Source organism: Aythya ferina (genome assembly GCF_964211825.1).
Source record: "Aythya ferina genome assembly, chromosome: 1".
NCBI classification, from domain to species: Eukaryota; Metazoa; Chordata; class Aves; order Anseriformes; family Anatidae; genus Aythya; species Aythya ferina.
In genome coordinates, this window is record NC_140296.1 from 122,031,673 (window position 1) to 122,047,281 (window position 15,609).

Sequence of the window (15,609 nt, forward strand, 5' to 3'; positions counted from 1 at the left end):
TTGTGTTGTACCTCTGGTTTCCGAATCTTCCCCCTGAGGTTTCCGAATCTTCCACTGGAGGAATGGGGAGAGACTTCCTTGTGTGGCTGAGGCTGGTTTGTGCATTTTGGTTGTGCATGCCAGGGATCATTTTGAGAGTCCCCTGCAGAGCGTCACTCTTCAGAGCCTCCTGACTGGCAAACCAGTCCCTTGTGTTCATGTGGCAGGGGCTGAAGGAAGTGGCCCTGTGTGAGGAAAGCATTTGACAATATAATGTGCTAAAATGCAGAAAACATCTGTGTCCTCACTGCCCCGTGCAGCCAAGAGCTGTGGAAGGAACCTGAATAAACATCCCCTGTGTCGAATTGAGCACTGTCACTCGGCTCCTGTGTGAGCCATTGACAGCTGGTTGAAATGCTTGCATTCAGGTGTTTGAGCTCTGACACCTGATTTTGTGACAGGTGGGAGATGCCTTGAAGGGTGTAGACAGACAGCAGTACCCTGGGGTGCTTTCAGTGGCCAGGGACTCTTTTCTAAGATCGGGAGTTGACTGCATTTTTGTGTTTGCTCTGGGGAAACTCCTTCTGAAGCAGTTGCCTTAATGTGGCCAAACTCCCAGCAGTTTGGACATATAAGAATGAATACTGGGACACATGTAGGTGCAAGCTGCTGTTTGTTTTTTTTTTTTTCTTTTTAGTGGTGCTGTACTTCTCCAGGGTTGGTTCTGTATCATGATGGTACCTACTCTTGTTCTCACTGGTGTTGATCAGTCTGCTGGGTCAGATGTTGGGAGCGTTTGGGAGATGTGCGATATCTGCAGGTCTGATGCATGCCTGCTTCAGCCTTCCCACTGGGATTAATGCTTCCCTCTGCAGAGGTGCAAGAGAGGCCAGGTGTCTCAATCTCCTGGGTTCCGGTGTCCTGCGAAGGTGTCTAGAAATCTCGCAGTTCCTGTGCCCTGTGGAGCCAGCAGCTGAGCTCTGAAGATGATTCCCCAGACTGTGCGCGCGCTCAGGCATCTGTTCTGCTTATCTTGTCCAGACCCCTACGGCATGCATATTTATTGCAGATGGAGAGATTAGTGTCTGCTTGTTTAAGTGGATGTAGGAACAGTCTCCTGCAGCCATTAGCTTAGCGATGGAATTGCTTTGAAGCAGATTTAGTGGTTGAAGCTCAAGTCTGGAAGTCGACTCCTGGATGCTGATCCTGGCTTACTGGGAGAACCCGTGATCTCGTGAACGAACTGGGTCTGGACTCTGCTGTATTTTCCTTCTCAGCAAAATGTGAAGCAGAGCCTCTTTTCTGTAATGGAAGCTCTCCAGTTGACTTACAAAAAGATCACCTTTGAAGGTTTAAAAAAACACAGTGGAGTTTACTTTTTTTTAATCTTAGAAATTCCTCTGTGGTAAGTGACAGACCTAGGGTGGCCTCTCAGACTAGGGAGGTGGAGAGAGCTACCAAAGATCCCCCCTGTACTACAGGGGTGTGCCAGGACAGTTCTCACATGGGTGATTCAGCCCAGAAAATTCAGTATTTGTATGTATGTACCTGTATGTACACACGAGTGCGTGCTTGGTTTGAGAGGGTTTGGTTGCTTGGTGGTATTGTAGACCCTGTCCTACAGTGTTCAGAGGAATTAAGATCCTACTTGTGCCAAAGTCTACATGTCTACCTTTAACCACACAAATAATCTTGCCATCGGAGACAAATCTACTTGAGAATCAAGACCTAAATACTGAACAGCACGTGTTAGAAACAATGCTCTCTCAGGTTTTCTCTTTGCAGCAAGGTTTTGGAATGCCTTGGGTGATTGCGAGGGCGGCAAGGACTTGTAAAACCGAGGGTGAAACCTGAGATGTATGAAAAATTAATAACTTTTCATTTGTTGGCAAGCTGATTGCAGTTTTGTCTGGCATATCGAATCCAAACCGTGCAGAATGTGGATGCTTCAGCACCTTGTGTTACAGGAGGGTCTTGTCAAGCACGTCTAGTAACGGTGAAGTAGCCTTGCTTTTTCCTTAGTTTCTGGCAGCTGTATAACGTGTCTGTGTTGTCTTCACGTCTTTGCTGAAATAAATCAAGGTAGACCTGTGCAGATCTGACTGGAGGCCACGTGTTGACAGTGAGTGTAGTTCAGGAAGACTGGAGAAGCAGCAGCCTCGTGAGCATCCTGGAGAGAGGGTCAGAGCTATGATGGAGTATGTGTGTAATGCTTGTTGCTGCCCGTGGGCTCTTCCCATTTACCACCATGTATGTTTGCCTCACCCCAGCCCTTTTGAAGGTGCCATAGATAGGTTGTGGGCTACCACCTGGAAGGAGGAAGCGTGCTTCAACAGGTATAAAAACCTGGCTGCCTCCTGAAATCAAAACCCTGTTGCCTCAGCCTGACCTTTTGTCATCTTTGTGCTCCCAAAGGTCTGAAAGGTTTGGTCCCTGCTTCCCCGTGGATTCTGCCTGCTTTACCCATCCAAAAGATGCTCCCAAGGGGCTGGTATTGAGAAGGCTTTTGGGACATCTAACTTTGTGTGGCGTTGCTCCTTGCAGTAGCTCTGGATCTTTTCCATAGCAAAATTGTGGGTGTCAATCTTTCTAAATACAGGCGTGAGCTTTCAAATTCTGGGTCTTTTCTGATGAGACAGAGGGAGCTGCTTTTTAAGTGTGAGGAAAAGAAACTGTATGGGGGAGAAGGGAAGAAATCAACATCTCAGCCACCCTTTTGGAAAACTGTGTTTTTGTGAGGTAGGGTAGATGGGATTTTCCATCCTTCCCAGCTCCAAGAAGCTGAATATGCAGCGTTTGATATTCCACACCATCCTTGAGAGCCCTGTGCCCGGGAGGGTAAGTGTATTTGGGAGTAGTTCCCCAAATTCATATTATAATTAACCTATTAATAGCCTGGCTTGGTCCCACCCCCAGCACTTTGGTTCTAACTTTTCTTTTGGGAGGCTCGGCTGCCAAAATGCGCGTTCCCTTTGGCAGTGACTCAGAGTTTGGCAGGGGGAGGTAAAAATTAAAGTGGAGTCCCCATGAACGCAGTGCCAAGTCTTGGCTTACTGACTGCTCTGCTGCCTCCTGGCAGGAGGAGCTGCCCTGCCAGGCAGGGGAATGCTTTACGGGGGTACCTGTGGGCAAGGAGCAGGGAGGAGAGCAGAGGCAAGGAAGCAAAGCCTGGGAAAAATGCAAGAGAGGTTGGGTGGGGATGCTGGCGAGACTTTTGAAAGCAAGAACAAAGGGGAACAAAGGTGGGGAAGAGTGACAGGAGATAACTTTCCTGTTGAAAGGCTGATGGCGTTGTAAGCTGAGGCTTGGATTTGCAGCCTGACAGGTAGGGACGTTGATGGCATCTGTAAGCCACAGTTCTGTTCCTTCTGGATGGTTGAGAAATAATCTAGGAAGGATGTTGCTGGAGAAAGCCCTCTTCTTCTGTAGTGAGGGTGCTGGGCTTACTCCTTTCCTCTCCAGTGAGTGTTCTTCCCCCAGCCTAGAGCTTTGCTAGTCTAGACAGCTCGGGAAAATGAATGGCTTCAAACACACATGGTAATTACTGATCTTACACACTGACTGTGTGTTGGGCTACAGCGCAAGCATGGCTTTCTGAGGTTAGAAGTGTCTTTGAGTGGGTCTTTCTCCTCCCTTTTTCTTATCCCTGTGGTAAGGACATGAGAAGCACATCTGTGATAGTTCATGTATCTGTAGGAACTACTGAGAGATCCAGTCTGCCTTTTTTTTAATTTACTTCTTCATGTAAGCTTGTTGTTACAAACTGATGGGTTGGGAAGCCAGCTGGGAGGCTGCCGTACAGCTTGGGAGTCAGGATACAGCTTCTGCAGGCTGTTGTGAGCTGGGTGATGTTCTTTGTCCATCTAATCAAGACAAGCTTGATATGGAGAAATAGTAGCTCCATGTGGAAAAGGTCTGTTAGTGTTGCCCGTCCCTGTGTTGTCCATATGTATTTGGGTAGGTGTTTTGTTGAATCATGGTTTAAAATCCAAGCAGCTGCTTCCTCAGAGCAAGTGTATGTCTCCAAAGAGCCTGCACCTTCCCTGCAGGAGTTAGCCACAAGATTCCTCAGGAAGATATGACTTGTACATGCTCACAAAACAAAGAAGATGCATGAAAGTGTTTTGGAAGGGGAGCTTGTCTCTTGGCTGACCTGGAGCAGCAGAGCATGTTTCTTAGGTGCTGCTTGAACCCTTACCTTTAACAGAAAACAAAGCTGAAACAGAATGGTGTGGTGGGAGGTGATGCCTCTTTTGATCCATCTGCTTTGGGTTGGCAGTCTAGTGTCTGTTGAACCTACTGCTTGTAAAACTGATCTCTAGGCTGCCAGTATTTACTGATTTCATTTGATAAGCAATCTCCTGTGTGTGCCCCTTGGGGCCACTAGGGCTGTGCTCCCTAGTAAGAGAGCATATAGAGGGCTTAGGACTGAGGAGAAGCATCTTCAGGCCACAGCCTGTTTTTCTATGCCTTACATGTCTGATTTTGCAACAAATAGGTGTTGCTCAGATGAGTACTCCCCTTGTTAAGGGTGAAATTTTTTCAATTAATAACACTTGGTCAAGATTTGAACTGTACGGAGAGCTCCTGCCTGAAGTTCTGTCAACAACTCTCTCTTGACTTTGCTCTCTTAAAAATCTCCCTGCCCCCCAAAAGGAAAGCGTCTGTGGCGTATGACACCTCTTGTTTCTGTTTTCCAGTGTGGTGAAATGGATCGGCTTAACCATGGGCTTAGCAGGCCGCATGTCTTGCCTGGGGCAAGAACTGCTGAAACCATGCTGCCTTCTGGTGAAGGAACTTCATAATGTGCATCTAATTAAATCGGTTATTCCCACTGCGACTGATCCCCTGCACTTGCGGGCTATTTCTGTTTCCAATTGGGTGGTCAAGTGTGACTGCAGAACAGTCATCTGTGTATGTTGGTGCAGAGCTGTATCTGCCCTGATAAATCCTGCTGGTTCTGTCCGGGCTTGTGCGCTCCTCCCTTCTGCCCTGCTTGCAGGTCTGCCTTCCCAGGGACCAGAGGAATTACTGACCCTCTTTTCTCCGTGGCATTTCTCCAACCATCACCATCTTTCACAGTGATAAACACCGGTGATGAAAGAGATGGAGCTGATGGGCTTTTACCTTGTTCTGTAGTAAAACATCTTATTAACCGTCCTGCTGCCTTGATTACAGGAGCTTCCTACAACATCATGTTCCACAAACAAGCTGCTTTGCAGAGCAGTTCTGTCGCCAGAGCCTGTGTGAAATTAGCAGCCTTCCTGAATGCATTTTCTCAGCCCTGAAATCCATACAAAGCACCCTGATGAGCATTTGTTCGAGTTTCCCTCCCCATCCTTTCACCAAACCTGATGAGCACCAGCACTAAGTGCCCTCTCCTCCCAAGAAGTTCTGTGATAGCTGGCTAAATGGGTGTTAATCGCATCTGCAAGTGAGAAGCTCTTGAAGAAACTGAGCTGTGTGCTCTGGAGCAGCTTTTTTAGCACTGAAAGGTGTCAGACTTGTAACCTCCAAGCTAATGTCTCTCCTCTTTGGCAGCACTTCACATAACTGGGTGTTTACAGCCACCTTTTTGCAACCCAGCTTTTCTAGGGTGCCACCTTTTTGCAACCCATCTTTTCTGAGGGTGCCAGTTGAGTTGCCGAAGTGAGTTTTGTTGTGAAATTGTAGAAATGAGTTAATTTTCCAGCAAGCTCTGCAGAACCACGTTCTGCTCCCTGCAGAGCAAGGAGAAGTCTCCTTTGATGCTCGGGCTGAGTTATGGCAGTGATGCCTCGCTCTGTTTTACGAGGGGGGCATGTTGTCAGCAAAGACCAGCTAGGACTTCTTACTTGGGTCAGAGCAACACCTCATTAAGAGGATGTTTATTTGTGACAGCAGTGAACAGCAGGCTCCAGGGGAGCCAGATGCTTCTCATTAGGAGGGGGGTGAAAGTCTAGGATGGACCATCAGTATCTGACTGCATGCACGACATATCTGACTGCGTGTATCATGCATCTGGGAATGTCTGATGTGGTGAAGCCTGGTAGGGCTCTGTTTTTTCTTGAAAGGCGCGTGTTTTTTTAGCTTCTTGTCTTTCTGCGTACGGTTTCCAGAAGGCTTTAGGCGTGGCTTTACACACAGAACTGTTCTTCATTTCGATAAAGATGCCAGAGCTCGAGGGACTGAAGTGCCCACGGTCATCTTGCCTCCTCTCTCTCCTCCCTTGTTTGATCTGGGCTGTGTTGCTCCCTTTTTTTTGTGTGCATCTCTCCACAGGGAACCTCCTGTGGGCTGCTGCGGTCCTACAGAATTACATTTCCCGAGCCCCAGGCACGCCAATAAAATAACGATATAAACACGAATCCTCGCAAAACTCAGGGGCTGTGCTTTTCAAGGCTGCATTTACACCCCAGGCATGCTCACAGCCCCTGCTGTGGGTTTCTATGAGGGGAGCATGGAGGCGGCCCAGTAGGCCGCGGCCCAGGTAGCGCTTGTGTTCCCCTGTGAAAGTACCAAGCCGCAGTGACTATAGTAGTAGCACGGGGTGATTGCTATACCCCCGAGCACTCTCACATTTTTGGAATGCTTAATACTTTAAAAAGTTTACAGACGTACTTGTACGTGAAGGGCCCGCGGTCAATTATTAATCCCCTTGGCTAGCGCAGTATCGCTCGCTCTCACACACGGAGCTGCTTGGCAGCTTGTGAGGGAGACGGTGTGGAGAAAATACCTTTTGGTTTCATCTGCAGGGCTTTTTCTTCTTGTTGGTTTGTCTCTCAAAGCCAGCAGTGCCCAGAAGGACAGCAGCCACCCCAGCCTACCCTGTACTTAAAGGTTTTGCTGTGTAATTTCTTTTTCCCTGCTGTCTGTGCCCTCCAAGTCGCCTGCGTGTACCGCCCACGGAGACAGATGGTCTCCCTAAGCTGCTGAACAAATTTTGTGGCCGTGAAGATGCTTTTATCTTCAAATGCTGGAGAAAAGAAAAAAAAAAAAATCCACCCCCTCAACCTTTAGCATCCATTTCTTGTGGTGAATGATGAAATAAAAATATTCTGCAAAGGAGTGAGCTGTGTGCCCTTTGGGGGAAAGGAGGAGGCTTAGTTTTTCGTTAAAAGTGGAAGAAATTGAGAATTTACAGTTCTCACACAACACAACCCTAATGATGTTTAAGAAAACTGGAAGCTACCTACCCTGAAGGAATAAGGAGGAATTACTAGGGAGCTGGGTGGTAATAAAAGAAATTCTTTGACACAAAACCGAGGGCAGTATTTGCACTCATAAATTAATTTCTTCCTCCAGTATGCACCCATGTAAATGTACCTCTGTGCTTAGACTCCCCTTGTGCGGTTTAGCTCAAGCAGGGACTTCAGGTGAAGTTTTTGGGGGAGCTATTCTGGCAGACAGAACAGGCTTCTGTCGCAGAAGGAAGGACTTTAGCTGAGGCGTGAAGGCTGCTGACTCTGGTTTGTGCTCCCTAAGTCCCAGTAAAGGGTAATCTGCATCCTTTTGGGGCTGGATTGGAGATGCTCAGCCTGGAAGCGTGGACCATGTCCATACAGCTTCAGCAGTGTTTGCAAGGTAGCTGGGTGCTGGCTTTAGACTGTGGTGCTTTGGTTTGGGAAAAGCCAGAAGGGAAGGGATTCTGTGCAGGAGAGGGCTGGGCTGCACTCTGGGTGAGCTGATGCTCCTCGGTTTGCAAGAGTCTGATAGTGCCCATGGAGACTCACATGAAAATAACACTGAGCCTCATCAGGACAGGAATCTGGATGGGTGCACCATGCGTGGACAAAGGGAGCGGTGATGTCTCAGTGCGGGTATAGCAGCTTCCTTCAGCAAACTGTCCCAAACCAGTTGGTTTCAGGAACCAGGTTAACTAAACCTGTGTCAAATTGTGTTTATGCCAGGCTTAAAACATAGCTTGAGTTATCTTTCTTGTGTAATGCCACTTGGTTGCCTGCTTCAGCCAGGAGTAGTTTCTTAGAACAGCTCTGAGACTGTGTGAGAGAAATCCTAGAAGAAGTTAAAGCTGCTGTGTTGATGTGAATAACAAGCTTCACTCTGGCCACACTAATCCTGTCCCCTGCTGGGGGTGGAGTAAGCGGTGATCCTCTTTTCTAAGAGAGTGTCCTGCCAAGCTGCCTCTGGAGCAAGAGCTGGGTACTACTTTTTCATTGCAGCATCGTCTAAATGTAAAGTCCCATTACTGCACTGGAGTTTTGCCGCCAGCAAGAAGCTTTGAATGTTCTCTTTCTGTTGCTTCCTTGGAAGTAAAGCTGCATTTCTTAGCTTTCATTTAAAAAACAAAACAAAAAGCCTAGTTACTTTGCAACTGTTAATGTAACTTGCAGAATTCCTCAGTAATATCTGCAAGATGTCTGAAGACGCTCCCCTTTTATGTTGCATGCTCAGGCTTTAAATTATCTTCAGAAAATGTGGGCTGTTACAAACTTCTTGCTGTGCCTGACAGCTCCAGCGTATTTATTTTTATTTTAGAAGCTCAGGCTAATCAGAGGTATGGTTTACATGCGTGATAGGGAGAAGAAACACATTGCTGCCACAGATACACCAGTCTCAGGCACTGGAAGCAGTAATCAGGGTGCTGGGTGCCAGGTGCTGCAAGGTGTCTGGGCGCTTTAGGAGTGGGGCACTCTGTCTGCGAGCAGTGCCTGGGTCAGTCTTTGATGCAGGGTGAGTTCTTGGTATTGCTCCCAGCTTCTGTATTCAAAAGGTAACACTTCACTTGAGTTGATTTTTTAAAAAAAAAAAACAAACAAGAACAGCTGGGGGTCAGGATCATGTCCCTCCTGTATCTTAAGACCTGTTCAAAACTCCTTAAATGCTAAGTGTAACTTCAGGTGTGTAGACACCTTTCAAAGAGGTCAAGCCTCCCTCAAATACTTTATGTATGCTTTGCAAAAATGAGCTGTCAGCTCAAGAGCTGATGCTATTTGTTATCTAGCGTACCCTGATGGGTGTGAGGGGGAAGGAGGAGAAAGGAAGAGGACTAAATTAAAAAATATATAAAAATAAAAAATAATTTTAAAGTTCTAAAATTGCATGTACATTAAGTGTAGTTTAAAAATCTGTGGGTTGTTTTCAAATGTAGTTGTTTTTTTGTTTGTCTTGTTTTTTTGTTTGTCTGTCTTTTGATAAATTCCTGCTATTATTTTCTGAGATAAAAGCACAGTTGAGAAGCTCATGCAAACGGAGTTATGTACTGGTAGTTCTGTGTTCTGTGCTTACCAACATCAAAGAACACTTCACCCTCACTCACAGAAATGTTTGATCATAGTTTCAAGTCACTGCTTAAACTGATGCTGCTGCAAGAAACTGTCCTGTCAACCGTGTGCCTCCCTTACCCTGCCCCTCGTTGCACCAGGATCTGAATGGCTGAGCTGGTATTTATATTATCTATCTAATTTTATAGTTTGTGTATGTGTATCTCCATGGATTATTTAGTTCAGCTTGATTCCTGCACTCTTTTGAACTGTCCTTCTGGTGCTGCAGGTGCACAAAGGTGGCAGAAGGTGTGATGTGGGGCAGAGGAGAAGAGGCAGGACTGTATCTTCTGGTGGTGGTGACAGTTTTATGGAAACCCTTAGATGAACTTCAGTGTCCTGACATCAGTCACAAGCCTACGTAGAGCTGGGTATGGACAAGCAGAGCCTGCTGGGGCTGCAACAGCCACAGGTTCCTGGGGAAGCTGATTTGCCTGTGGTCTTTCAGCACCTGTATCTCTAATACCCTAACCCATCTCTGTGATGCTGTGCAGGTTTGTAGGGACAGCTCAGCAGCAGCTTTCTCCAGTCATCTTTTTGTTTAAGTTGTCCTCTCTGTGCTCTATTCTCCTTGCCCTCCTTCCCAACCTGCCAAATTGCTCAGTAGATAAAGGAAGCCTTTCACGGCTTTGGTTTTGCTTCGGTGTGAGCAGCCGGCAGTTGTTTTTCGTTTTCCCCTAAATAAGTAAGTTGGTATTCTCACTAGCTCCCTTGAGGATACCCCGCCGCTCTGCAAACCCACGCGTGGAGGCAGCCTGCCTGCTCTGCTGGCAGCATGCTTGGAAAAAAAGCAAAAGCAGTTCTCAGCGAGAGGTTTGATCCTGCTGCTGCTGCTCTCGGGATCCAATTCAGCCTCTGCCAGCTTCAGGGGGCATCGGGTTGGGCCTGAGATGCGAAGGCAGCACCTTCATCGGTTTGAACAGGCTGTGTCTGATCAAAGGGGAAGGGATGCATGTGGCTTGAGAGCTGTTTGGGCACTTCACGTGGCTGCCAGTGTCTAAGGAACCATTTGAAACCCAGCCTGAGCTCTGAGAGGAGGTTCAGCCATCACTGAAAGCTAGGGCAATGCAGCTGCAGGGAACATATTCATCTAAATTTGAAGCTTACCAGTAAAGGTGACAGAGGAAAAATGGTCATCCCGTGTGCTGGTTCTCTAAAGACCAGTTCACTGCAAAGTATCAGGCTGGAAAGTCTCCGAGAAGGAGAATTGCAATGGGAGCATGCCTGTGGGTTTACTGGGTTTTTATAGCTGCTCGCTAAAACTTCGCGCTCTGTACTTCTGTAGCAGCATCTCCTTAGGGCTGGCCTGGGAATACTTTTATAGGGCTCTTCAGGGAGGTATTAAATCAGTAGCTTGTTTGGGTCATATCATTTAAAGGAGTGGACTCTCTTTTTTTTTCTAATTTTTTGTCATTCCCTGCTGTGAAATCCTCTGCTCTAAAAACTCCCATTTTCATGCTCACAGCTTCTCTTCCTAATAAAAAGATTTGAACATAAGGGTAATGTTTGTAGTAGACTTGCAGGTCCTTTTCTTTCGCCTTTGGAGGGTTTTGGCTACTCTGCTACTAAAGGAAAAATAAAACCAAAATGCAAACAAACTGCTTTCCCTCCATCTCATTCAGCAAATCTGTGCGTCAAGGTCCCTGCTTCACCAGCAACAAGCCGCTGTGTTGCCTCAGGAAACGTGGAGGGTGTTTGGGTTGAATGTGGGACATTCAGGGCCGAAAAGGGGAGACCTTCTGCCCTGGGGTTTTGTGCCCTGCCCTGCAGAGGCTCGATCTTGCAGGTTCTCCTCCCGCACGCTGGGTATCTAAAACAAACCCGCTGCATCCCAGGAGCCCGGTGTCTGCTTTGGGGAGGGCAGGAACTGCGCCTGCCTGCCCAAGCCGAGTGGAGGCTTCAGTTGTGGTTGCCTGACAAGAAAATGTGGTTTTCCTCTTCCTAGGGGCTGTGGTCTCGTTCTCCTGACTGTACCGAGCCGCCATGCCGTTGTAGTTACAGTGATCAAACGGCATTTTTCTGCCCGGCTTGTTCAGCCACAGTTCCCTGTCTCTGCTGAGATCTCGCCCCGGTTCCTGGAGAGGGCAAAATTGAGCTCAAGCACGGCTGCAGAGCCCTTCTGCATGGCCTTGGTCCTTCGGGGAGCCTTGTTTCAAGGTTGGGCAAGGCAGCAAAAGATGCCAGCCCCCTCACACCTTGCTAGAGAGGGTCTTGTGGTAGGAGGGAGATGGGACTAGTGAGTGTTTTTGGGATGGTGCAGAAGCTTTCTGAGCTTTCTGGGCATGAGACTTGAGCATCTCCTGCTGTAGAGGAGCTCGGTGCAGCTGTAGGCTGGAGCCAGCCTGCAAGGCAAAGCTGGCTCTGCCTGGAGGATCGCCTTGTGCAATTCTTGCTCAGCTTCTCTTCGAGGTGCCAAAGCTTCCCAACTGGCTGCGGCAAGTATTCAGCATGCCCGGAGACTTCTGGCTTGTTTTGATGCTGTGTCTGTTTTGCAGCACTTAAAAAAAAAAAAAAAAAATGTTGTTTGGAGGAGGCGAGTCTGGCTTGGGAACCAGTTGGTGAAATAACCCCGGGCTTGCTCTGCCCTCAGCCCTCTCTGCCTCTCCCTGTGGGTTTGGGATGCTTGGCTCCCCCTAAACCCTGATGCTGTGGGATTTGCTTTCAGAGCCAGGTAAGGAAGCAGGTGTCGTCCGTCACAGAAGACAAATACAAAGCCAAAATGCCCCCTGAGCCACCGAGTATCGAGGTTATCCCACGTAGCAACAAGTATTCGAGCAGAACCGTTCCTGACTTATCTTTTGACAGGGGAAAACACCAGCAGTTGTTGCTGCCTTTGTGTCCCAGTCCCCTCCTCCGCTTCCTTGGAGACACAGCCGAAGTGAATTCAGCCCTGTTTGCGAAGGGCTCTGCTGCCAAATGCCGCCGAGGTGCTGCTGGATCTGCCTGTTTGCTTTCCCTGCTGGCAGCGTGCTGTGACACGGCCTTCTTCAGGACGAGAGTAATAACAATAATAATAAAAAAACCACCCTCAAACTGCACAAAATGCAACCTGACAAAACGTAGGACTTGGCTGATAACTGCCTACGAGGAAAATCGTTTGGCTGCTGGCCCGTGCAAGGGGTCCTTTGTCAGGTCACAGGTTTTCAAAGCCTGAACTGTTGCATGAAAATGTTTTTCATGTCCTGCTACGCTTCTGTGCGCTCTGGTATTTTGTAGCTTTGCCCAAAATACACCGGGCTGCCTTTGCAGGACATCAGGAGGGTCCTTGCCCTGCGCAGAGGGTGTGCTATTGAAACTTTCTGTTCCTTTTTCCTCCTGCCCCTCCCCATTCTTTTCAATCCGTACGTGCACGGGAAGTCCGAATCTGCTGCAGCGAACGGACGTGGTGCTGAGCTCCTCCCGAGTGGCTTCTGCAGAGAAAAAAAACCAACAGGATGCCCACTGTCATGTCACCCAACCACCCTGAGACCCCCTTCTCTATGCTGAGGGCATCTCTGTCCCTTCTGGGGTCCTCGCAGCTTCGCAGCTCCCACGTGGAGCCCACGTGGAGCTCTGTGGGGTGAGGCTTCCCCTTCATGTGGGGCGAAAAGGTTGAGCAACGCAGCCCAGAAGGCTCTGATTCAGCCTGGCCCTCGCTAATTATGGTCACCCTTCTAATTTTCCCATCCGTGGCATCTTCTCTTTAATTCTTCTTTAAAAGGGAGCTGGACCGAGCCCGCACCGGGTTTGCACGAGGATAAAATAACAGGGCTTTAATTTTCGGGGCAACAGCAGCTGCTTTTTGCAACGTAGAAGCTTGGTTGCGTTTGGGTTTTGGGTACACACGCGTGTGCCACTGACTTTAACCATCATCACGTTTATCTTCTTGCTCTTAGTTGGTCGTAGTTCTCCCAATGTTTTATTTCGAGGCAAATCTCTGTTGAGTTTTACCTTTCTTCCTGGGAAGCGGGCATGGAAAAACTCAGTCATGTTTGGATGCGGTCAGAAGGGGGATATACGCCACTGGCACGTGACTTCTTTTACGAAACTTTTTGTTTTTGAGCTGCAACAAATCCACAGAAGAAAGCAGAAGCTTGGCAGAGGGAAGTAAGCTGGCTGTGGGTGGAGGTTGTCAGTCTGTAGTTCTTTGTTAAAGGAAGATTATTTCCTCGATTAAACAGTGGCTTTTTATTACGTATCAGTAGCCGAGTGCTTAAATGGAGTAGCTTTTAACAAGCCTGACGCGGGATGATATTTAGGGCTGGCACCTGAAAAATAAAGCTCCTTTAAGGTGCAACAGACACACACACCCCCAAAAAAAACTGTCCTGGAGATGGGATTTGCTTTAAAAGCCCGATTCATCACCTTATAGGTACACAGCTAACGAAATAAATGACGCTGTGCCCTAACAGTGGATGAGGAAGGTGCACAGCGAACAAGTCTGGAGCTGTTCCTCTTTCCCAGAATCTCGTGGCTGGGTTGGCATCTGGGCTCCGTTCACTGATCGGTGGGAGAGGGGCAGCCACGGCGTGGGGATGGCGGAGGGCGTGTGTGTGTTGAAATTGCTGGGGTGTGATGCAGAAGTTAATATTAGCACAAGGCACGGGGAAATTAAATTGCTCCTCCGGGAGCGTGCGTTGAATCAGTGGTAGGGCTGAGAAATGAATTTAGGTCTTAATTTGTTCCTGCCTGTTTTCCCACGTTACCATCCTCCTCCTGTGTTGTTTTTTTTTTTTTTTTTTTCTCCTGTGTTGTAACATGTGTGAGAACACCGGGTTGCTTTCCTCATGACAGCCTTTGTTGGGAAGTGTGAGCTTCTCAATTAACTGGCAACAAATACGCTGGCAAGTTCCCTTTATAATTTCTGTGGGTTCACAATGAAATTAAATGCGGGCGCTTGGGCAACCTCCAGGTCCGTGAGTAGGTGATCTCAGCGATTTTGCACAGGAAGATACCTCTGGGTTAGGCCTTTGCAGCTGGGGATGTGCCTTCTGTTTTGCTTCCTTCTGCCATCCTTTTATGTAGAGGTTTCCCTTCCGAGGGGGGGAATTCGCTCTTGATGCTGCGCCTTGCCTTGGGATTGTACAGGCAATACTGGGATAATTCATTCTGGGGCAGCTGCGCTCCTCAGGCAGCGATCTTATCTTGCTGCGAAAGCTGGAAAGAAAGATTGGGCTCTTGTCAGAGCTTGGATGGAGGAGATCTGAGGAGCTGCAAGGTGCGGCTGGAAATGACTCAAAAGGAAAAGCATCCACACGGAGCTGGACCCTCCATCCACACCAGCCAGCTACAGCACTCCTGCTCTGTGTTTTGCCATGCTGCAGGCAGCCCCATGCTTCCCTTCCAGCTCTGTCCCTGCTCAGGGCTGTAATCCTAACATTTAGGGGAGGGGAGGTGCATTGCTTGCATCTCAGCTGAAATTTTAGGTCCTAGAGAGAGCCTTGGTATTAAACTCTGTGTGTTGCACAATGCTGTGGGTGTGACAACCCCGTTCCAAATAACGTGGCTATTTCTTCTTCCATAAAACTTTTTTTCAAAAGGAAAAAAAGACCTCATTGCATTTTGTTTATCTTTTTTTTTCTTTTCTTTTTTTCTTTTTTTCCCCCTAGCATCCAGCGAGCTGCACTGGTGGTTCTGGAAAATTACTACCGAGATTTCCCCGTCTACAACCCGGCGTTGCTAACAGCCTCCAAATCCCGTGCAGCCAAGCACATGGCTGGCCTGAAAGTCTACAACGTTGATGGTAGGTGAGGTGAAATGTAGGCTCTGAGAATGGGTGGGCTGGGGAAGGGCCGGGCTGGCCAGCGTGCTTTGTTATGCTCACATTCTCACCTCCCTGCTTTGCCAAATCCCTGTCTTTTGCTGGAAGCTCTCCTAACAGCGCTGAGCTTGCTGGTTCCAGATGCCTTTACAGATGTGTTTAGCCCACAATAAGGCTTTTGTCTCTGCCAGGTGAAAAGAGCCAAGTTCTGGGTCAGGCTTAATTATCGTGTAGCTTGACAGCGCTTTTCGGCACCGCTGCGGGTTTTGGGCAGCCTCTGCTTCTTGTCACCCTTGGGTCATCTCCTTGGTTGTGCTAGTACAATAAACACAACTTTTAACCCAGATCAGCTCCCCAGTCCTTCACGGCAGGGCTGCCACAGGCAGCATCCAGGAAAGTTAAGGAGGCTCGCACCAAAGCAGGAAGAAGCAACTGTGTGAGCAGCAGCTGACAGTGAAAGAAAAGCTCGTCGGGCTTGCAGCCTTAGCAGTAAATGAGCTACGCCTGGCTTGTGCTTGGCCGTGCTTCCGAGTCATCCTGATGCTGAGCAGTTCACAGGGAAATGCCAAGCCTGATAACCATCCCCGTGGAGCGTTGCTGCTCTGCAGGCCTGGTGCAAGCTCTCTG

General features: G+C 48.3%; 1 protein-coding gene across 5 annotated transcripts in view; it reads left to right on the forward strand.

Moving 5' to 3' along the window:
• Positions 1-15,609, forward strand: part of VANGL1 (VANGL planar cell polarity protein 1) — a 36,486-nt gene that overhangs the window by 10,974 nt on the left and 9,903 nt on the right. For all 5 annotated transcript variants that reach the window (XM_084519419.1, XM_084519418.1, XM_084519422.1 and 2 more), the window contains one exon: positions 14,831-14,964. In XM_084519419.1, coding sequence (XP_084375545.1) covers positions 14,831-14,964 — 134 coding nt within the window. The remainder of the gene's footprint in view (positions 1-14,830; positions 14,965-15,609) is intronic.